This window comes from Tetrao urogallus (genome assembly GCF_951394365.1).
Source record: "Tetrao urogallus genome assembly, chromosome: 21".
NCBI classification, from domain to species: domain Eukaryota; kingdom Metazoa; phylum Chordata; class Aves; order Galliformes; family Phasianidae; genus Tetrao; species Tetrao urogallus.
Genome location: NC_136834.1, coordinates 4,511,873 through 4,535,324, shown reverse-complemented (window position 1 = coordinate 4,535,324; position 23,452 = coordinate 4,511,873). Strand labels below are relative to the sequence as shown.

The following is a 23,452-nucleotide window of genomic DNA, read 5'->3' as shown; positions in this document are numbered from 1 at the left end:
AGTTTAAAGCCATTGCCTATCTCTATCAAACCAGGCACCCGGGTGCTTTATCAAGCTCCCGTCGACTAACTAAAAGGCTCAGTGAGGTCTCAAAGCCTTGTGCGGGAAAACCGGGGGCACTCTCATTCTATAATAACTGGGAGCATCTGCAGTTGAGCTCCCCGCCCCGTGCCTCCAGCCGGTCCCTGCCCTGCCCTGCCCGCCGGGCGGTGGTGGGGGCGGGCGCAGCGCCGTGCCGTGCCGTGCCGCGCCTCGCTGCGCCGCCGCCGGGCGCTGCGCTTCCTCCGCTGAGCTCCGAACCGCGAGGATGACGGTGGAGTTTGAGGAGTGCATCAAGGATTCGCCCCGGTTCCGGTAAGCGCCGAGACCCTCGCTCTGATGACAATAATAGTAATAATAATAATAACAAGCGGAAGGGCTGCGTGGATAGGGGGGAGAGGTGGGAAGCAGCTACCGGCCCCGTGCGGTGGGGATGCGGTGCCGGCAGCCCGCTCGGGACGTTCGGCTCAAGGCTCATCCCAACCCGCTCCATAGCGCGGGGGAACCGGCATCGTCTCCCGGAGCTGCTGGATGTGCTGCCACCGCTCCCGAAGCCCGTGCTCAGAAACACGGCGTTTTCCACTCGCTGGCATCGCCGTCTCTCGGAGGGTGGATTCTTTTTTTATTTAGCAGTCTTGAAGGAATCCGAGCTCTGATAACAAAGACTCCGTCGTGGCTGTGCTGCTGTTGAAATCGGGCCTGTGAGCGCTGCTCGGGGCTGGTGAGGAGTCCCTGAGCGCGGTGCGGATGCTCGTTGTGCCTGCAGCACCACGGCTGGGTGTCTGGGTGCTGTGGGATGTCCTGGTGCTCGAATGGAAAGATTGGAGCTTCCACAGCTGGCGATCGCCTGCTGCATTCACACTGTGCTTGGATGGGGACAGAAGGAAGCAGACAATAGCCTGCAGGAGCAAGTTGGTTGGAAATACGTGCAGGGGGACGGTTACCAAGGGGCTCTCCATCCCAGCAGGCATTTCTCATTGCTCCTCAAACGTTTTTGTTTATTAAATGGGATACTTTGCATTTTCCCCCACGTGTGTTTGGAAAGATTTTCTCAGAATAGAAGCTTGGTACAAAAGGCTGCAGAGGTCTGCTGTTGTGGCTGCTCTGAACGGTTGTCATGCTGTGTATGCATTCATGTGGCTGCGTACGGCTGCAGGTAACATAAAAACTCCAGGCAAGTGCACCCTGTGGGTGCTGCAGCCCAGGTCTGGGGATCCCCAGGACTGTGGGGAGGGTCCTCCTCCACACCTTGCAGCTGTAATTGCACGGTGAGATCCTGCTCTTACTTGTTTTGGGGCTGTTTCTGGCTTGGCATGGGCAGCACCCCGTGAGACGATGGGCTGCTCCTGTTTGCGTGCCTGGAATCACAGGAGTTTTTTATCAGGAAAAGTTAGATATGCAGGCAGGCGTGCAGAAGGTACGAACCTCCGTCCTTAAACCTCTGCTCACTCAGTATCAATTAGAATTTATTCTTTTTTTTTTTTCTTTTTTTTTTTAACTGTCATTTTATCCTGTGGTGCTGCCGAGCATGTGAACTGCTTGGTGGCATCCGTCCAGAGCAGTGACCTCACTGTCCAGATGTCTCCTTCCACATGGCACTGACCCTTTTTCCCTCGGTGACGTCAAGATTGATGGAGATGTTTATTTATTTATTTTGCCTTTGGTGTGCGTGGGCTCAGGGCCAAGTTTCTTAGTATGCAGGCAGCATCATTCTGCTCTGTCTGCTCCATCTGTAAAAACAAAACAGCCCTCAGAGTACTGTGTTGGACCTTTATCAAAAGCCAGTTATTTAAGCAGGGAATTATGAACTATTTCCCCAATGGCTAGACGCAGTCTAGAGCAAGAGATTGGGTGAGAGAAGTGAGCCTGGATGATTCAGGAGGGCCGATATGTATTAATGTGAGGGGAATTTGTGACAAAGTACTGACATCTGCAGGGTTGTGGTGAAACCAAAACTGAATGCTGTGTCATAAGTTCAACGGTGAGCCCTGGAGAGAATCAAGTCGTTTTCTGTCTGATATACAGAGGGAGAAAAACCAAAACCAATTGCATGAAGGCACGCTGTATCAGGCATCCCATAATAAGGCAACCAAACTAGTCTACTTGAGCAATCAAATCCAATTACATGCCAAAGCACCCCGAATCAATACTCAATATGCAGTCAATCCATCATTGCTTCCTATTTCATAGGGCACAGTTGCTGACCCTTTTTCCCCTCCTTTTGATTTTCGTTACTTAAATACGTTCAGATCTCTTGACTGGCAGATAAACCTTATTTCTGTTGGGCATCTTGTAGAGACACGTATCTTCTGCCTCAGTAAACAAATGCTAATTACCTTGTAAGACCAGTTTTAGCACATTTGAATGCAACCCCAGTGGATGTTGTGGCTTTCATCTCCCTGCCTGCCATGGGAGCCTCCTGTTGGGCCAGCAGCAGCCTGGGAAATCAAGGAACACATTTCTGCTGGTCCTACTCAGAGATCCAGGTGCACTTGGCACCAAGGGACAGATGGGGACATCATCAACTATCCTGGGTGTGAGGAGCAATCAGGAGGACGAGGGCAGAGGAGGAACAAGTTGCTGGGGCTGGTTGCAGAACTTTGTGAGCCATAGAAAACCCCAAATGCCTCTGTGGTAAATCCCACGAGGGAGGGAAGTAAGCGGTTATTTCCTTAACTAGCACTGCTGTTGCTCTTAACTAACCTCGTTAATCAGGCTGTGAGCTCAGGGTTCCCAGCAGGCTGAGCCACCTCTGATGCTTGTAGCTCTCATGGCCAGGGAAACTCAGGCATGGAACTGCAGCTCCAAGAGAGATGCAATAAAGCAGTTGTCATCTGCCAGAGGAAAAGGACGTGAAAAGACAAGGACGTTCAGGAAGTGTTTTCTCCCTCAACAGTAAAGTGTTTCAAACAGAATGGGAAGGAATAAAAACACTCAACTCCAACTGATCTTGCTAAGTCTGGTAACAGATTGAATCGGACAAGTTCAAAGCGTGCATAACAACTTCAGATGAGTCCGTGCTGCTTGAGCATGTGTTAGAGAGAAAGATCTTCAGTGCCTCGTGTGACTTTTGGCTATTGTCACCCGGCTCTGCACACCGCTGCCATGCAGCCTGATGTAAGCCAAACTTATTAGCTGAAGTTACTTGAAAGCAAAAGTAAATTATACCCAGAATGGCAAAAGCAAAACTCTTCATTTGTTTGACTAAATCCATTTAACAAAAAGAGCATATGCATTGATTTGAAGCTTACACAAGGCTTCTTATGTAAGCAAGATCCTTGCTACTGATGGTGGTTGCGGGAAGATATGCCCACACAGAGAGCTTCTCTTTGAATCAATGCCTAATGAGTACCATTACCATCACTTGCTGGTTTAGTTGCACGAGTGAGAAGATGTTATCACAAAAGCAGCGCGATGCTATCTGTATCAATCATAATTCCTGCCTTTATTTATTCTACTTCTCATCTCTTTATCACTGCGCTTCCAAAGTCACAGGGGCCGAGGTATGCAAAGGAGGAGTCAAAGCAGAGATGTCACAGTGAGTTTCTTCCTCTCACCCCAGCTGTGAGATGCTCTCCATGCTGCAGCAATCCATCCTGTCCATCCAGTTCCAAGATATCTGTACCTTTCTCAGGTGCTTCACACATGCACTGAGGCTTCCTTTCCTCTCCTGGCTCACAGCCTCACCTACTCTGCATCATTCTGAAGTGAGCCCAAGGCTAACGCAGAGCCAGATCAGGCAGGTTGGACTTGGGCATGTTTTATGGTAGGGTCCATCCCCAAGTGGCTTGTCCCACATGTGATTTTGTCACCAAATGTGCTTGTGCCATGCCAAGGCCGTGGCTATGACAGCACCACCCAAAGAGGTTTTCTGTGCTGCATTTCAGCTGCTCTTGTGTCAGGCTCGCAGCAGATCATAGCAGGACCCTCGTGTGGTGCAGGCTTTTTTGCTCTGTGGGTGGTAACACAGAAGCATATGGAATGAGCATTCCTTTAATTGCGTTTCCCTGTCATCAAAGGTGCCACGGGAATCCTGAAATATGATTCTATGATTCTAAATGCTTAGGAAAAGCTGCAGTCCAGCTTGTGTTACCATGGGCACGTCTGAAGGTATTTCTTCAATGGAAGTCAAGGAAAATCCCCTGGTATTAGAGACTGCCTGGATGAGAACTCAACTGAGATCTCTGGCTTGGCACTGATGGTGGGATTTGATGCCAAATTTTTTGGCAAGTGGTTTCCTGAGGAATTTTGAACTGTGAACTGCATGAGCAGAGTGTCCCGAAGAGCCGGGGATCTGAAGCTAAAGCCCCACAAAGCCATCTCCATGTTCCAAGTCAGTAAGGGACTGTTTGTTGTGGTTGCCAAGACAAAACTGGCCAGATGCAGAAGCTGTGATTTAGCAGTGGATGGTATTAAACTCAGATATGCGATCTCTCAGGCTGCTTGTGAGAGAAAGCTCTTCAGTTCCATGATGTAGCACACTGACAGGGGTAATTTTGTTGTTTCATAATTTGGCCAATTGACTTTGTTACCGTAATAATGTTCTTGTAGCATGCTTCGTTGTGTAACTGCATGTACCTTGTAAGAAACATTTGCAAACTGAAGTGTTTCTGGTTGTCTGACAGATCAGTATGGGAGTTCAGCAGCTGCTCCTCTCCATGTCCTTTGCTTGCTGGAATGTACATGCCTCCATGGAGATGGAAGTCACCTCTGCAGGCGTGGATAGGCTTCTGACATGCTTCCCTCTCCCTCACAATCCTGGTTGCCTTGAGATAAGTGTAAGGAAAGAGCTCTTCAGTCTTAACGATTTAGCAGGAGGTGAGCTCTGGACTGTGCTTCCTCAGAGCCTTCCAGAGGGCAACCACAAGAAACCCTAGGCCTTGTCCTTTTGGGAAGGCCAGAAGCCACTGAGAAAGCCTAGATCAGGGTTTTGCAAGTTGCTAGTTGTAGCTGTAACAAGGAATGTAAGAGGGTTGCAAGTTAGTTGACGGAGCTTGCTAAAAGGAGAAAACACAAAAGAGCAATAAGCCTGTGGTAGAAGAGGATAATTAGACCCAGAGAGATGCTGATGCTGGCTTTTCTGCGCTATTGAAATGCTCTGTGGAAGAGTCAGCCATTTGCTTTGGGCTCTGCCACATGCCTTACTAATGGTGCTCTGCTGCTTGTCCTGGTTCCATGTGTTGTACTTGGATCCCAGTCCTGGTCCTCGAAGGACTGCTGCTGGGCCAAGGGAGCACATTATCTGTGTCACCAGGGTCATGGCCACCATCAGCCCAGTGCAAAAGTTGCACTGTCAGTAGGGCACTGCAGCTCTGAGCTATCATCGCTGGATAAGGAATAAAACACTGTCTTATCTGCTCATGCACTGATCAAGGCACTGTAAATTCTTCTGCAACTCTTCAGTTAGTGATATCCATGCTGGGGTATCTTGCAAATCTGTTTCTTCACTTAACCAGTGTCTTCTGATTTGTGGGGGTGCATATTCTATGCAACATCTCTACTGTTTCTCATCTCTTGTCAAGACAAACTTGCTGAAATGGCCATCCCCATAAAGCCTCAACTCTGAGCCTCCTAACTGCCCTGTCTCTTTAAAACTTGCCTTCATAACACTGAAACTTCAGCTAAAGTATTAATTTTTTGCAGCAGGAAAGCCAGTGCAACTGTGAGGTTTTCTGGCTTCCTAAGCACTGGCTTTGCTGCAAAAAGCAAGCAACTGCTCGTTTTGTAGCTCTGGTTATTCAGGATAAAGAAAAGAGCTCTAAAAACAGACTTCCAGTCCTTGTTTGTCTGAATTTTGGGGACAGTCTTCATGTTTCCTTGGAGCCAAGAGTGCTTGCTAGCTTGCAGTTCACCACTGTCAGGTGATCAGGTCTGTATTCTGATTTCAGACACTAACAGTGATTCCTGGCTGCTGTTTCCCAAGTGTTTGCTACACACACAACTCCACCCTTAACAAATGTGCTGCTTGTCTTCTGTAAAGCTTGCTTTAAATGTGGGGGTGGAGGGAAGTAAAAAGGAAGGTAAAAGAGAAGGCAGATTCAGCTCTGTGCTAACACAATGCAGTGCAGACATTTCCTGTGTGGAAAGGAAGAGGAAACGAGCAGAATTTGCTTCCTCTTTGACCAGCAATTGCAGATTTGGAGAGGGAGGAGCAGGCATCCTGGCCAGCACAGAAAGTTGGGGTTTGTGCCTGCCAGGAGCTTTCTAATTGTTTCTTCCTCTTCTCTGAGGCATTGTTGAGCCTGCCCTGTTAAGATCCTGGAAGGAAGGCATGGAACTGGAGCTACAGCACCCTCTGTGTGTTGGAGCTCCAGGGAGCTTGGTGTCCCAGGCCAAGGGGTTGGAGGTCCTGGGAGCTGTGTGTACCTTCTAGGAGATGCATTGCATCCCTACCCCAGAGGACAGAGAGCAGAGCTGGGTTCCTGGATAGTTATTCCTGTGCAAAGAGTCTTCCTGTTTGTTTCTGAACCTGAAAGCTGCCTGGAACAGATAACCCCAAACCTATTTTTGCAATGGCTGCAAGGGAGGTGCTGGATGGTGGAGCAACTGGCTCTGCCACTCATCCCATGTGTATGCACAGAGCCTGGGCGTGCATGCATCTGCCCTGACAAACCAGGTGAGACAGCAGCAGCACAGGTCACAGAAGCAGTGAGTAAGCAGCACGTGTTGCTGCAGGAGCTCATTGCTGCTCATTGCTGCTCTGAGCCGCTCCTCCCAGAGGAGAAAATAAGGCCACAGGTAATGGCCCTACTCAAGCCTCGTGGCAAAACGTTCTGGTCTTTTTACTCAGTGGGATACATGTTTAAGTTTACTGGTGAAGGTTTGTTTTAAAACAGCGCATCGAGGGATTTTGTTGTTTTTGCACGTTGCTGTCTCCTTTTGCAAAGAAAGGAATTCAGCACAGAGCTTGATTTATAGGAAGGGAGAAAGAACCAGGAAAGAAGCAATGGAAAGGTTGTGTGTGTTCTCAACAGCTCATGTCAACCCACTGGACACAAGGCCAGCCAGCCTCAGTAAGATCCATTTACAGCAGCGTGCCCACACACGTACTGCATTCTTGTCTTGCTTTTGTTATCTGCAAAGCTGTTCACTTTGCTTGTATGTGAGGTCTCTTCAGGGGGCAGAGAGCATTCTGTTGCTCTGATTGAGTTAAGCATCACTTATTTCTGGGGAATAACACACACAGACAGTGACTGGGAGTGGAAATAGACTGGATATAGCATGGGCCGTGTGGTAGGGAATGGCTCAAAAGGGAAGCAGTAGATTCATTACAGTGGATTAAAGCAGTGATGTCAGAACTCATGGGTGGCACATCACAGAGTGAAGTGCTCATTCATTCCTTAAATAAGCAGAAAGTGGCACAGCCTAAACAGATTATATAATATCAGAGAGTGAGATAATCCCTCCCCTGCATACCCAGTCTGCTTCATCACACTGTAGCGAGGCTTAATGGTTTCCATACTGTTTATTAATAGAAACAGCATGCGTGAACACGTGTGTGAATGTATATGTGCACATGCAGTTCTTCCAGGGGCTGGATACATCTGTCTTTTGATGAGGAAAGAAGATAGCTTATGGGAATAAAATGTATGACCTACACACACATGCATTCAGATGCACACAAATACAAATACATAACTTGTAGTCCTTTCTCAGCATCCGAGCAGCTGTGCCAGTCTTTATTTAACACAGCAGACTGACATGTGGCTCTGTCTGCTGAATCTCCCCGTGTCGGGCTGACAATGCAGTATACAGCATGGGGGCACTTACAGATATATATAGCTGCTGTAATAATGATCTCCATGAGCACAGGGAGCAGCTGAAGGAGATGTATCAGTTCTCCCAAGACAAAGCAAGGTTATGTTGTGCAAGTAGGTGGACTTGTGGCTTGACCTGAGGCTGTTTTTTGCTCATACACATGAGAAGAATACCAGCTTAACATCGCCATGATCCCACTGCATTCACGGTGCTGTGGTGATGCTGGAGTCTCAGTAACTACTTGGAGAACAAGGCAGTTTGAGCCTGGCAGTTGTTCTTGCTCCATTCCAGCATCAGTGAAACAATGCTTTTTCCCACAGCTTGCTTTCTTCCCGGAATATCACCCCTTTGTCCTCTCTGCTAAACCCAGTTTTTGGCAGGAAGGCTGAATTTGTCCCCACCCTGTAAACCTCGCCCCAGGATGTAGGAAATGGCCACAAAGATAGCGCTGACATAGCAGGAGGCCCCTTCCCCTTTCCTGTCCCACTCCTCTTCCCACACCCTTCCCTGCTTTCCCTGCTTGCAGGCTTGCCCTTCAGATGGGGCACTTGCATTTGCAGGGAAGCAGCTACCTGAGAGCTGAAGGATGAGGAGGCAGCAAGCTGGCATTTAGGAAGGCTGCTGCCTTCAGTGCTCTATGAGCAAAATGAAAGAGGTTCAGCTGGATGGAGTTAAGGAGTTTGGAGTCATGGAAGTCTCTGACTCATCTGAACTTGGAGATAACGCAGGAAACTATGGGCCAACGGCAGGCTGGTTGACAGGACTGCGTAGCTCCATGCTGATAGATCCTATATGCTGATGGATGGGAAGTGACTTCTCTCAGAATTCAAACTGCTATTGTCTCTGGGCTCATCCTTAGTCTTTCTTTACTTGTGTTTACTAGAGTCATTTCTGGTTTAATACTGCAGCCTGGGTTAGAGGCACCAGTGCAGTCAGGACATATGGAGGTGGATTCAGTGCAGAAAGCAGAGCATCCCATGATAGAGCTGAAAGAAGATTTCAAACATAAACCGCAGAAGTGACAGTAAAATAGCAGTTCCTGTTTGGTACAGTGGAAATAGGAGTTATCTGCAAAGGTGCCTGACCTCTCCCCATAATTACTGTGCTCGATGCTTCTCTTTTACCTGCACTTCTGAACTCTGTAGGATGAGGTGTGCAAGATGCCAAGAAATCAAGAAGAGCTTGAGGTTTCCAGCTGGTTTAACCACAGTGGGAAGGGATGGAGGATGCATGCGTGGGAGTCCCTCAGGGTTGCGCGCTGTTGTTCTGACCCTTGACTTAGTGCTTCAATTCTTTTTCTGCTGCTGAGGCTTGGGTACTACAATGCCAACTTTGTTCCCCCTTGCTTGGACCACATCAGCCAGCACAGAGAACCTATTAATTTTTGCTCTAGGCAGCACTGGTTCCTATTTCCTGCCCAGTAATTCCCTCCACCCCCAGCGTTTTGGCTTTTTGTGTGGGCTTGGGAATTTCCTCCTTGACCCAAGGCCCACCATCTCATCTCCAGAGCATGGCCCAAGACAATATTAGGGATGACCAGCACAGCAAGATTCTTTCTACAAGGATAATTTACTAGCTGAAGTGTGCTGGACATGTGATTGTCCATCATATGGGGCAACAGAGAGCAGATAAGCGATCTGTGGCTGCTAAAAGTCGTGCTATCAAGAGACATCTGGCAAATCTTTCGGGGTGCAGCGAAGGGTGAGGGCTCTCCTGTGCTGCCCCAGTCGGTCAGCACTTCCAGCACTGCTGCAGCCAGAGGGCAAGACCTCGCTGCGTTTGGCAGGCAGCAGCACAGGAAAAGCCTTTCAGATGAAAGACAAAAGGAGCAGAGAGGTTGGGAAGCTCCATTCGGAGCCAAGGCCCAGGGAGGGGAGGAGGGGGGGAAGAAACAAGGAGTTTTCAGTGCTGAAAGATGCCTGCTGGAGGAGAGTGGTTTGAGCTGAACTGTGGACGAGGGGAAGTCTCAACAAAGCCTTCTGAATCTCCTCCAGCCCTGTTGGTAAATGGATGCTGCTGGGTTCACTTAGGGGGAAGAAAGAATTGTTTGATACTGGTTTATTGATAAATCCATTTTGCTTTTGAAAGAAAGCTAACACGCTGTCTAAGTAGAGGCATGCCCACATAACGTGTCTTTTTTCAGCTGAGGAAAGAATATTCCTGTATGTGGTCATTGCTTTGTATGTTCCATTTTGCTGCTGCAAAACCTTAATCCATTTAATTGAGTCTGGCAGCTGTGTCATCTTCTGCAAAACAAGTACTCAGATCAGAAAGGAAGGTAAAGGATCCATTCAGTTTGACAATACAAATTATTAGCTATCAGCGTGAATAGTGCTTGCTCTGATGAGCAAGAATAACAAAGCTTCAAAACAAAGCCCATCTGGTAGCTGCCACAGAGCAGTTTCCATCTCCAGATTCTGCTGTGGCTGGGGTATTTCTCCTTACATTCATGCATGTGGAGGACTCTTCAACAGCTAAGAATGAGGGAGGATGCTGCAGGGTGGGTTTGGAGTGGCCACTGAAGAAGCACTGTTCCTCTACTTGGCCACCTCTTACACACAGCTTTGCAGTCCTCATCGTCCTTGGGGTTTGCACCTGTCATGCGTGGTGGAAACTGGCCAAGGAGTGCTCAGCTCCTTTGACAATGAACAGAATGTTGTAGTGAGAGTTTAATGTAGTTTGGATGCCTTGCTTGGAAATGAAAGTTGGCAAGTTGTGCAATAGAGTCTGCTGGGTCTGAGCTGGAAGTCATTTTTTGGTTTGTTGTTACAAGAGAGTGAGAGGAACATGCTTACCTGTTTTGATGCGTAGCCTCCTTTGTAACCTACACAGGTTTGGGATGGAAGTGTGCAGTAATTAAGTTATTGAGCTGCCATGGCAGCCAGATGTTCTCTCCTCCTGAACATGTCATCGTTAGTTGCTTTGCTAATTCATCAGCACCAGTGCACATGGTGCACATGGCTGCTCTGCGGAACATTCCACGTGGAGAACCCATCACTGAAATGACTTCTGATGAACTGAACCATGGGCAGCAATAGAAAACAGTTTGCTGTGATGTCTGTCAGGATTTTCTCCCCCCAGGCTGTAATGGTGAGTGGTGGAAAGTAAACTGCTGCCTGCGTGGCATTTCCTCTGCCTTGTGCATCCATTCTCGACTGCAGGCCTGGGGTCAGACAGTGAGCATCCAGATGCTCCAGATGCTGGGGGTGCTGTCTCCTTGAACATTTGGCTGTGGGTTACAAAAGAGAAGCTGAGGGGGAAACATATTATGAGATACATTACATAAGGAGTGCATTAAAGGAGCTAAGGGAAGATTTCATCTTTAAGCCATTAAATCCTAGAGTAATTTAGGTTGGAAGAGACCTCTGGAGGTCACCCAATCTAGTGCCCTTCTCAGAGCAGGTCCAGCCAGATCGTGTCGCTTAGTGCCTTGATTCTAGAGGAGCTCAGACTGTAGCTGCCAGAGAGCAGAGAGGGAGAATTCGCTGAATGGAAGACTGTTCAGTAAACTCAAATACCTCACTGCTTTTTAACAGGCCTTTATATCATTTGAACATAACTGAGAATACTAGAAGAGGTCTGTAATTGTGTAAATATAGCATAGTGCATAGAAGCCATATCTCTTGAAGAGAGTTGTCAGTTTTTGCTAAACATTAATGTACTAATTTGGAGTCAGCAGAGCACCACGCAACCAAAGCGTGAAGTTGTATTCATCTTGCTTCAAAACTGTCTAAACATACACCTCCAGCCACTCTGCTGAGGGAGAGCAGCCATAAACTGACATTTAGCATGTTTCAGACAAAGAATGGCATATTTCTGTAGCTGTGAAGAGCAAAATGTGCAAAACACTATGAGCACTATTACCTAAACTGGAGCTTGGCTGTGTTCGGGCACTGAACCTCTTTGCCCATGAGAAGACACACTGGAAGCTCTTCTAGGGTTTGTGTTTCCACACCTAACCAAACAGAGCACCAAATACCACAGAAACATCTTGCATAAATGTAAATCCAGAGAGGGCTTCAGCAACAGAAGGTTGGCAACAGAACTGCTGTAGAACAAGGCAGTCATCATTTTGCTTGCACGTTAGCATGTCAGCGATTGGATTCAGTGCTTTGTGTTGGGTAATGACACGCTGCCATTCGGTAACATCCTGATTAAACAGATCCACACCACTGAATAACCGTCCTGTGAACTAATTAAGGTACAATTTCTCCCTTTTTTTTTTAATAAATGAAGGCACAGATTGAAAGGCAGTTTACGATGCCTATTCAGCATGAGCAAATCATGTTAATGGGAACAACTGTTTATACTAGTGGGACTAAATGTGTCATCCTCAGGTCCTTTACAGCCTGCCCAAGTTCATGGAGAGCCACACTGCATCAAGTCACCCCATTTTCCACCCTAGAATGAAGCCATTCTCTGCTATAGTTGCACCAAACATAGCAATGCATGAAGGATCACAGCTTAGTATTGTTTAAATGTGATGTTACCAGAAAACTACATGGAAGACTGTACAAGTTAAGTGAGGGCTCAGCTCTGACTCTCTGCTGTGTTTATTTGGGAGTAAGATTTATGTTCAGCAGGAAGCAAAATCAGGAATTTGGGACGTTGAGACTGCATGGTTTTCAAGTGCAGGACTGCACAGAGCTTGCAGGGAACTGTCGCTGTCTGAGCTTCCCGTCTGGCTCTGATGGGAACTGCTGCTCCCACATCCCCCAGCACCCAGACACTGATTTCAGTTCACACACCAGTGAAAAGAGAACTGAGCCGTGTGGTTTTCACGTCTCGATGTACTTTATCTGCTTGGAGGTCCTTGTAGGACTCAGGAACCCTGCTGAGACCTCCTGCTTTCACCTGCAGAGCAGGGAGCTGAAGGCACGTGCTGGCTGTGTGAGTGTGCTCTGTGCAAAGTGCTGATACCCAAACCCCATCCTGCAGTCCCTCCCTGCACTGCCTGTCAGGACTCGGAGGAGCATGGAGCTGAGCTGGCTGGCTGCTTGTAGTCCTTCAGCAGGAAAGGAGCCCAAGCTAATAGCTCTGATGACAAGTTCAAGTGTATGAGCAGACGATGGGCTCAAAAAAGAAAAGTATTTTTTTCAGTGAAGCCTTTGGAAAAAAAGCAAAACCAAATGAGAATGAAGGAGGGACACGAGGACCCTGCATCTCATCATCGTTTGGGTTTTACTTACATCAGCAGAGCTTCTGCTTCCTCACCTCTGTTTTTTACTGCAGAAAACTCTCTCCTGCTTCCAGGAGCAAAAAGCATTGGCATGACCTTTCACATCCGCATCATGCTCATTGCCATCTGCAGAGAGATTTTAGTCAAGATTAGAAATACAGCTTATTCCATTATCCTGGAACAAAAATAGGAGACTCGAGCCACTGAAAACAGCTCCATTTTCTCCATTAAGCAATTGGTGCTGTTTATCCCAAAGACACGAGGTTTAATGATGAGCAAAATCCCCTCTACGCTCCTTAGTTCACACGAGCGGCAGAAAATGAATTGCTATTTACAAAACATTGCATGAACCTCAGATAAGGTTATAAAAGCAATTCGGTTCAAGTCGTGGCTTAAATGAGTGGCTTGTATAAGGTGTTTTCATCTTTTTTTTCCCTCACTTCTCCAAGACCCAGCTTAGATCTCAGTCTGAGCCAGCAGCGTCCCCAGGGAGAGGATCTGCAGGGCTCATGTTGTGCATACAGCTGCTCTACGGTGCACCAAAAGGGAATGGTCTTGTGTACAGCAGGGGCCGGGGATCTGAGAGCAGAATGGCTGTGAGGAAACAGTTAAAAAGAACAGGTAGCAGAAAGCATTGCTGCTCCAGCGAGCAGAAGTAGATCAGACTGGAGCACAGAATTAGCATCACACTTACTATAAATAGATTTATCTGGGCCAGAGGAAATCTCGGCCATTATGACCAGAACCACGAGTCACCTTTAAATGAAGCAGATCCTCCTGCTAAGAGATGCTTCAGCCTGATCCACAACCAAGGGCTGGTGGGAAGAAAGCAGAGCAGGTCCTATCACAGAGCCAGGGACACCTTCCATGCCATTCACTTCCCATGACCTGGCTGCAGACCAGCTTGATGGCACTGAGGATGCAGAGCTGTGGCAGTCTCCCTGCAAAGCTAAAATGAACCAACCACAGCTTCCTGTGTTGTCCAAACTCCCAACCAGCTGAGAGCTGCACAGGGTGACATTTGGTTTAACCCTCTCCTGCGAAAATGTTGTTTTTTAAATTATTGTTATTTGATTCCAGAAGAGGCGAGGGAAGGGTTGGAAAGAAATGAAGAATATAGATGTATGTGTGTGTGTGTATTCCCTGAAAGAAGGGATTTAGGTGCCATGACCCAAAATTTCCCCCCAGTCTCATTGGAACAAGACCTCTCCCAGCCAGGTGGAGCTGTGGGTTAATGCTCACTTTATGGCTGCTTTGACAGGTTCCCCTCTCCCCTTCCCCAGCCCCACAGCCCATCCTGGTGTTTGTCCTTTTGCAAGTTCTTTCTGGATGTTATGCTTTCCTTCTGATTTATGGTTTCCTGTGGGCTCGGAGGAATGTGAGGCAGAAGCAGCGTTTTGCTTTGTCACTTCTGAGCAGAAAGGGAAACAGAGATTAGCAGCAACAGCTCTCGGGTTTTGTGGAGGTTTGCAGACTGACGACAAAGCTTCCAGGAGGAGCAGAGCTCCTGTGATGGGGTAGGGGCTGGCTGCCTTGTTTGGACACTGGGAGTGCACAGAGCTGGCTGGAATCATTGCAATGTTTGAAAAAAGCCATTGTCCCCACTGAGCAAGAGCACAGACCCAGGTCTATGCTATCAAACACAAAGAGCAGCCATCTATTTCTCACTCCAGATGATTTTTATTTTAGATAGTCTGAACGCGCAGAAACCCTCCACAGAATGGAGCAAAGGCCTCAGTTAAGAGTTGGCAAGCAAGCAATGTGAACCTTCCCTTCTGCAGCAGATCTGAGAATAAACTGCTCACCGCACAAAGGGAGCCTTAGAAATGCAAAGATAAAGAACACAGAAACAAGGATACTGAGTGTTATTACTGCCTATCCTCTAGGAACATGTGGTGTTTTTGTAGTGCATTTGGATCATCCCAGTGTCTGGGGTGAAAACGAAGCCCTCTTGGAGTGTGAGCTGGGAGATGGGCTGAGTTGGGATGTGGTGGGCTGGGATGCAAACTGCCTGGTTATAGGTTCAGAGCTGGGATGAAGGCTGAATGGAGTTGGTTGGTTGGTTGGTGTGTCACAGTCACCAGGTTTCAGGAGGTTTCTCTCTGTTGTTTTCCAAGTTAGGCTAGTGTGATCTCAGTGATTGAGAATCCAGGGCTGTGGCTTGGCCTTGACTCAGCCTCAAATGAAAGCCAGGCACTCCTCCCCATGTGAACTCCATCTCCTTGGCCTGTTTCTGGCCACAGAACCCTACATTCCCCCCATTGTGCCTCCCCATCTGTCAGACCTGTTGTGTTCTCCCTGCCTTTTGGGCTGGTGTGTGGAACACTTCCAAATGGTGATCTTGTTAGGCTGCTCCACAAGCTGTCTATGGGTCAGGGACTTTGAACACAGCCTTCCTGCTATCACAGGCCACAAACTCTTCCCTCGCTGCCATTCTCCATGCAAAGTACAGCTCTGAATGGTGCCAAATCGCCGTGGCTGTTGGAACAGCATCCTTGACCTGGCAGATGGTTGGCTAACCATCACTACTGGATGCCTGTGATGGCTGGTTAGTGCTACAGGTGGGACTGGCAGTTCTTCCCATCTTTTCTCATGTCGTCTTATATTCTTTCTTAAAGACCAAAATCCAGATGTACTAAGCACAATGTGGACAGGGGAATGGGTTTCTTCCCAGCATTGCCTGAACCACTTCACCACGCTGTGTGTACGTGCTTATTGTTGGGTCCATTACATACCAGGCTTGAGAACATCTGGCTTTCTTCCCAAATTCCAGTCTGGTGGCAATGCATACGACTTCCAACTTGCTTTTGTTGATTATCTTTCATTTTTAAACAGAGGTTTGAGGTATATTTCTCCGGCAGGCAGTGCAGACTGTGAGAGATTAGGAGGATCAATTCTGTTTTTGGCTTTTGTGTTGAACTTCATTGGGTCACATTACTCCTCCCATGCCTCACTTTCCTTCCCTTGCTATTTTCCTATCTGCTTAAACTCCCTGGAGCTGCGATGGTCTCTTTCGGTAAGACTGTATAATTTCAGGTTCATGGGGGTCTCAGTCTGCATGAGGAGTGCAGTTGCTACAGCAATGCCAACATCAGCATCCTTTTCTTGCCTCACTGTTCAGTGGGTGTGTCATCTGTGTGTATTTTGTAAGCATTAACTAGTAGCCAAAACGAGTGCAGAAAAAACGTAGCCCTTGGCTTGACGAGTCATGTAAAGATATTAATAACCGCAAACACAAAGGAAATGATTAAGGAATAGGCAGTGCTCCTAATTGAATGCTTCTTCCCCATTCATGGGAGGAAGGGTGTGAAATCTTTCTTGTGCTTGCCAGCTCTTATTACAGGAATCAGTCATTAGCCCCATTTGTGCGACAAGTTAGTCTGCAGAGCCCTGCCAACACACAGGGCAGAGCTGGACTTTCTTTGGGGCCGTGTGAGGAGCTGGGAGTGCAGCTCTGCAGGAGTTTCTGCCGTTTTTTTTCCTCCAGTTTTTTATTTCAGAAGCAAAAAGGGCTGAAAAAATTGATCCAAGGCTGTGCCACTGCAGCTTGCGGTGTGCTGTGTTAACTCTTGGCCCTGTTGATGGCATAAAGCAGTCTGACCGTGCTGTCCTTCGATGTGTGATCTCTCCTGTGCAGCTCTGAGCAGGAGAACCTGTGTCCCAGGGAAAGGAAGCAGCTGTTAGCACATCAGTGATGTCCAGTGCTTTTCTGAAGGTTCTGCAGCCTTTTTGCAGCTTAGAACATCTCCGAATGATCCAGATCATGTAAATAAGGGCTAACAGAGTTCTTCCTACGGTTCTTTGCCAGATAGGGATGTCAAAGCTAGCTAGATGTGGAGGATTTTGCACTGAAGGAGAGTAAAACCTTCTGCCAGCATGGTGCAGAGCATCGTATCTCACCGGTTGTCCTTTCAGACATGTATCTGTAGAGGTGGAAGGGATGCTCCTGGCTGCACCAAATGACCTTCAGCTTTTGGTCATGTCAGTCTGTCTGACACGAAGGTCAGCGTGTTTGAAGAATGTGAGAAGTTAAACCAAATTAAACAGCGTTGGACCAAAGGAGAACATGCTAAAATCTGCGCTGGTATATCGGTGTAACTCCCAGGGGTTTCTGCAGTGGTAATTAAACACCAGGCCAGATGTTGGTTGTGGAAATGTGCTGAATGTATGTTTTGGGCTTGTACAAATGAGAGCGTTTAGGCTGGTGGGGGTGGAAGTGAATGTCCAAAAAGAGAGGCAGAACATTCACAAAAACAAGTCTCATTCAGTCCTGAGTTTGCTTTGTGATTTCCTTGTGAATCAGGGAAGAAAAAGAGAGTGGGAGGAGGGGAGAGAAAAGATATTCAGAACCCAGTCCAAAAGCAACCCCACACCCCCAGGCAATATCTCTTGTTTAAGACATTTGTTTCTTCTGGCACTGGGAGGAAACCTTTCCAGACATTGTCCTCTGAGAACTGTTCAGTATTTGCAGTTAAAAGGGCAGTGCGTGTGTAAATATGTATGTGCCGAGAAGGGGAAGGAAGAAAAAATAACTGTTATTGTAACACAAAGGACAGATTTCTACTTTTTGGACCTAAGAGTTCACACTGAGCCACGTAAAAGATTTCATTTCGTGGAAGAGTTTGTGATCTGCAGGGCTTTAATTGCATGGAGTACCTCCAGCTCATCCCTGTGCATGGAGTACCTCCAGCTCATCCCTGTGATCGACTTCTCTGGAGATGGTGAGGGTTCAGTTATTGTTGCCTTGGGACTGTGTGTGTATTCCCAAGCCTCCAGAACACTGGATAAGAAGCACAGTTGTTTTCTTATCTGTCTTCATGCATCAGTAACAACATCTCTTCCTGTTCTACCAGGAGAGGCCAAGCAAATTTCTTAATCTCTGCTGCACTTTGACCTGGAGAAGGAGGGCTGAGCTGCTAGCGTAGAAATTATTTGCCTTGCAAAGCCTGCTGGCTGAAAGCTGCTCTTAGGTGCCAGCTTGGAAGACACCCAGCAAGCACCTCGAGCCTGCCGGCCGTGCACTGTGTTCGTGCAGAGGCTGTTGCAGTTATGGGGAGATTGAGCTAATCTGATCGTTCTGAGCACCAGGATGGAAGATGCTGGGGGTTGTGATGATGCTGCCTGGCCATGTTTTCCAGCAAAGCATGGCACTGGTGAGATCACAGTGCCACAGAGATAAGTGTGCTTCTGCTTCTTGGTAGCTTCTTGTGGAGGCTGGGGGCTGTTCTGGAAGAGAGGCTTTCATGTAGCTTTTAATGGCATGTGTGGACTTACAAATTAGTCCAAAGGCTTTACTGGCCTTTAAATCCAGCGTGCTATAATGTATTGAGCAAAGGCCCATTAGTGCTGTGCAAAGATGGGGGGCTGGGGCACAACCTGCTTTAGCAGATGTAAAAGGAAGCTAATCAACTAATACAAAGGCACCTAAGAATGACATACTGCCCATTGCCCTGGGATCCGTGGCACAGCTTGTTTTAACCTGCGCTGTGTGTGCAAACCGCTCAGTAGGATTATTTTGGAGGCTGCACTAATTAAGGGATTATCCAGTGAAAGTGGTAGATCTCCCTCTGCCTTAGACAACGGGACGCTGCTCCTTCTGGAGCCAAGATGGAGATTCAGGGGCTGCCAGAAACTCATGGGTGTTTTTTCCCAGGTTAGTGGTGTTCTGAAGAACAACATCCTCAGGCTCAAAGCAGCTCCTTCCCTCTGGAGGTACAGAAACAGTTTGGCAGCAGCAGGTGTTGCCGAGGTGGAATCCATGGACGGGATCAGCACTGTGTGCTTTGAGGCTGAGGATGCTCAGCTCTGCCCCGCTCCCACCCCACGTGGCGGCCGTTCGTGTGAGATGTCAGTGAGCTCGAGCTGCTCTTGGCGTGACTGCCTGAGAGCTACTGGCTCGGTGATGCAAGTCAGGCCAGATGGTCCCAACCAGCCCTGCTGCTGGCAGGCTGCGAATCTGTGAATTCCCACTTTATTTTGCCATCAATTTTGATGATAATGTTTCTGCTAGCGGCTTTCATCAGTTCTCCAGCAGCACAGCACTTCTCCACCCACGGGAAGGTTGGGGCAGCGGAGCTACAAGCGGTTCAGCCCTTCTGAGGCACCACCGGAATGCCTTCAGCACCTTGAGGGCTCCCAGAAAGCTGATCATGAGCGGACATGGGATGGGGACAGCTAGCCGAGCGGGGAGAGTTGGGGACAGCCAGCCCTGGGAAGCAGCTCCGGTGCGGGGCACACAGCAGGGCTGCTGTGGCAGAGGCCATAAGAGGAGGCCTTGTCTCCTTGTCTCCGCAGCCTCGGGTGGGTTGGGGATGCACTGTCAGGCAGTGCAGGATGGTGCCGTGCCTGCAGAATGGGCCCTGTGTGCTCCTCTGCTCTGCACTGCTGGAACAAGGGCTGGAGTGTGCGTGGGCATTCGGGGGGATATCCGTCACTGCCACTGCACTGAAGGGACACCTGCCATTGGCAGTTGCCAAAGTTGGCATTTGTCTGAGCGGCTTTCCTGCCACAGTCCCTCTTTCTCTCTCAGTTGGCGCTTCAGAGGCTGCTGAAGGACAAGGAGGCTTCAGAGCAAGGCCAGGTGCACAACCAGCTTATGGCATGGAGCAGGAGAGGAGCAGGGAGCGAGGCCTGAGCCAGGACAGGGTGCACATGCCTGAAAACAGCAGAGGTTCCCATCAGCTGGGATTCCACCCACGAGAAGCCCAAAGCCCTTCACTCCTGTCCTCTTCTCTTGTCCTCCCCCTGGCTAACCTACCCTCACTGTCATTTTCCAAGTTTCAAGCACACAGAGCTCAGCATCTCCTGCCAGATTGCGTGTGTGTGCATGCAGCTGTGCATGTGTGAGGGAGAGTGGTTATTTGGGGGTGAAAGATTGCTCTGCAGCAATAACCATGGTAGACTAAACAAAATCTTGCGCACATCTGCAGTCCAGCCACTTCTGGTTCCAGGCAGGAGCTCATGCAGCATAGCAGCATCCACCTCACATCTGCCAGTGGTGCTTTTTTTCTTTTTTTCTTTTTTTTTTTCCCCCCAAAACAGTTTTTCTATGGAATTCCAATGACTGGTCGTCCCTGAGTCTGCCTGCCATCCCAGACATCAGAAAGTTTTTTTCTGTGGCCTTATGTTATGGATGTCGCATAGGTTGGTGACGAGGTACACAGCCTTCATTTTAATGGTCTAATTGATCACTTGTCTCATGGGCTAAATTCACTTCTGTGCCACAGCACTCATTTCATTAGGTTGCTGAGGGTTGGGAGTTGAGCATTAATTTGTGATGTTTAATATTTGTGAAGTTGTAGTTTCTGGTATTGTGTGATTGCATGGGATTCAAAGAGATGGGATCGTCACAGAGCAGTGCATTTCCACAGACAAGGACATGTGTGGTGTCCTTGCATTAGGCAGTGCCTGGAATGAAAGAGATGCAGTGTGATGCAGTCCTCCAAAATACTTTGCCTTTAGTTTCCTGCCTGGCTTTCCTCTTTTCGTTTGTATAAAAGCATAGTAAACATATTTCTATTTAGAGGAGCTTGTCAACCTGCAGCCTGACCTACTGTGACCTGGAAAACAACCCTTTTCCTCACTTTGTCCAGGCCTGGGATGCTCAGCTGTGATGGAGACACTTGCTTAGTGCCTGGTGTTTCTGTTGGGCTTTGGTTTGTTGATGTGCACACCTCCTGTGCCCTGCACCAAGTGCTCTTTGCTAAGCAATGCAGATGGAGCCAGCCTACAAAAACTGTGCATACTGCACATACCTGGCTTAACAAGAGGCACTCCAGGTCTTTCATCACACGTGTTTGGGACAGCAAGGCATCCAGGGGTTCAAGCATAGCTGCTCTTTGCATTAATTCCCTAGTTTGCTCCTTGCTGGCTTATCTCTGAATCTCGTTCATCCTACTGGCCATACCAGTGCAACTGGTTTAACCAAGATATTTCTTCATTCTGATTCCTGTTCAGCAAACTGTTCCAACTTAGCAGGTTAGGTAAAGGATATTCTGAGCACTAGGCATATTCATGAAATCCTATTGAATTTTGTGGGAGTGAGTTTTAAAATCACATATCTGCTTGAGGTCTCTGCATATGCATGGCCTTTAAATCTTAGCTGGCCTAGGGCCCTTTCCCCTGAGCCTTTGTCAGCTTAGGCGTTGATGTTAATGCAGCTTGGTAGCTTTCTTGCTGTATGGAGATTGCCACCAGGGCTCAGAGCAGTAGGGCTCCTGAGCTCCTGCCTGATGCTGTTTACTGTCTTGCTTTGTAAGCACGTATGTTGTTCATTCTCCCTGCTTTCCTCTCCACGTGGCTGAGTAGAGGCTGCTCAGCCTTTGCTGCCCTGCTGTGGAGCAGTGTGTGGTGGGAGCTGAACCGTCAAATGCCAGCTTTCTCTGTGTCGTGATGCTCTGCCAAGGATCCTGGCCAGGTGGTGCTTTTGGTAAATAGCATTGCTTCTGTTGATTCATGTTGCAGCATTCAGCCAAGGCAAAGCAGCCTGCAGGTCGGTGGGCGGTTTGTGCACACACACACTTACTTTGGTAGGTCCTAGCACCATGTGGCTGGGTTGAGGATGCTTGCTATGCAGCAAACCAGGACTGCAGAAGTGAGTCATTAGAGACACCTCCACCTAATGGCAGCTTTCTCTGTCTCCATCCATCTCTGTTCAGTGCTGTTCTTCCAGTTGCCACGCTTCTTTCCCAGCTCGCAGTGCTGGATGGGATGAATGTAGACAAGACCCTTTAAGTTTTACTGTTTCTTGTTGGTACTGGACTGAAGGTGTCCCATCAGAGCATCTCTGAGTTCCTCCCTGGCATCAGCTCAGTCTTTTGACTCCTTTGTAGAGCAGGCAAGAACTGTGAACTCTAGTTTCTCAGGAGCTGGGGAACAGGGACAAGCATATCTGAGAGGCTCCTATATTCACAGGCAGTGAGTCCAGGCACTGCATCTCACCTTCCTGACACTTGCTGTGATTCCCTCAAGCCACGATTCCTGCTCTGAAGGGCAGCTCTTGGCTTTTAAGCAAAGAAAAAAGGTTTTTAAGAACTAAAACCACGATAAGATAAAATAGGAATTAATTTCTGCATAGCCTTTAATTAGTTAGTTAGTCTGGAGGGAGTTGCTTCCATCTTTTTGACCTTTCCATTCCTTTTACGTTAGTCCCTGCCCTGTCTTGGAGGTCTGCACGTGTCACACTGATATCAGGATGACCAAGGCTCAGTATGTCTGTGTAAGGACCCAAGGGGTTCATATGTAAGAGAACACTGTGAGAGTGGGAAAAGGAAAGGGGCAGCTCTGAAACCAAAGGTAGCTATATGCTCTCTACTTATCTGAATGCTGCTGACTTGAAAGCCAGAGAGCAGAAGCATCACATGTGCCTGTTTCCAGCATAATTACTCAAAATCTAGGTCAGTGTTTGCACTGTGTCGAGCACTTACGCTTGGGAAGGCTATTGACTTGTCATCACTGGGAGTGTGCTAATAAATCTCTGGCAAGTATTACCAGTAATCTGTTCACAGTATCTTTGATCTGAAGATATTTGAATGTGTTGCAGTTGTCATGAAGTCGAGTTTGCAGTGCAGCTTTGTGAAAGCAGCTCCATTTTACAGATGGGGAAGCCAAGGCAGGGAGCGAGCATGAGCAATTTCTGATGGGAGGGCTGAGTCATTGCCAGGGGTAAGGATACGACCCAGGAGCACCAGCTCCCATGCTCCTGCTCCCAGTCAGACAGCACTCTCCCCAGCCTCTTCTCTTCAGACCCACCCTTGAATTACGATATTCCAAGGCATGTAACTCCAGCTGCAGGAAGCCTTCTCTGCTGAGCTGTAAAGGGCCGTGGTGATGCACGCACCAAAGAACCAGATAAACATGGACTTGTCCTTTGTGTGAGTGCTGCAGCCAGAGGGGACTGCAGGAACTCCCTCCCCACTGCACACAGAGGGCAGCGAGCTCACTGTGAGGCACAGAGGTAAAAAACAAGGGGACCAAGGAGCTGCACTGTGCAAGGTGCACTGCTCACACTATCTGAAGCCCTCAGGGAAGCAAACGAATCCACTCAGAAACTTGGTAAGGGTGGGTGAGGGCAGGTAGCAGCTGGCTCTGAGGCTAGTGGAAGGGCATCTCCCTAAGGTTGCTTTCTCCTGGTCCAAACCAGTATCAATAAAACCAGAAACACTCCTGGGAGTAAAGAAGATGGGATACGCAGTGCCTTCATCCTGCTACTGAACACAGCTGTGCCAATGGTTCCAGTTGGATATGATGAAGGATTTCTTTTCTGAAAGAAGTGGTGATGCCCTGGCACAGGCTGCCCAGGGAGGTGGTGGGGCAGCATCCCTGGAGGTGTTCAAGAATTGTGTGGCACTGAGGGACATGGTGGGGGTGGGTTGGGCTTGGACTTGATCATAGAGGTCTTTTCTATGATTGTATGATAATAATAGACTATAGGGGCCAATGGGCTCAATATCTGCTGAGTTGGTTCTGAGCTGGTTC

The 23,452-nt window shown here is 48.2% G+C and overlaps 1 protein-coding gene across 1 annotated transcript in view; it reads left to right on the top strand.

Moving 5' to 3' along the window:
- Positions 1–307: 307 nt before the first annotated feature.
- The window catches only part of ACAP3 (ArfGAP with coiled-coil, ankyrin repeat and PH domains 3), a gene marked incomplete at both ends in the record, with an annotated part of 63,454 nt that continues 40,309 nt past the window's right edge, over positions 308–23,452 (top strand). Inside the window, one exon of the mRNA XM_079545447.1 lies at positions 308–354. Within this exon, the coding sequence (XP_079401573.1) occupies positions 308–354 (47 nt within the window). The remainder of the gene's footprint in view (positions 355–23,452) is intronic.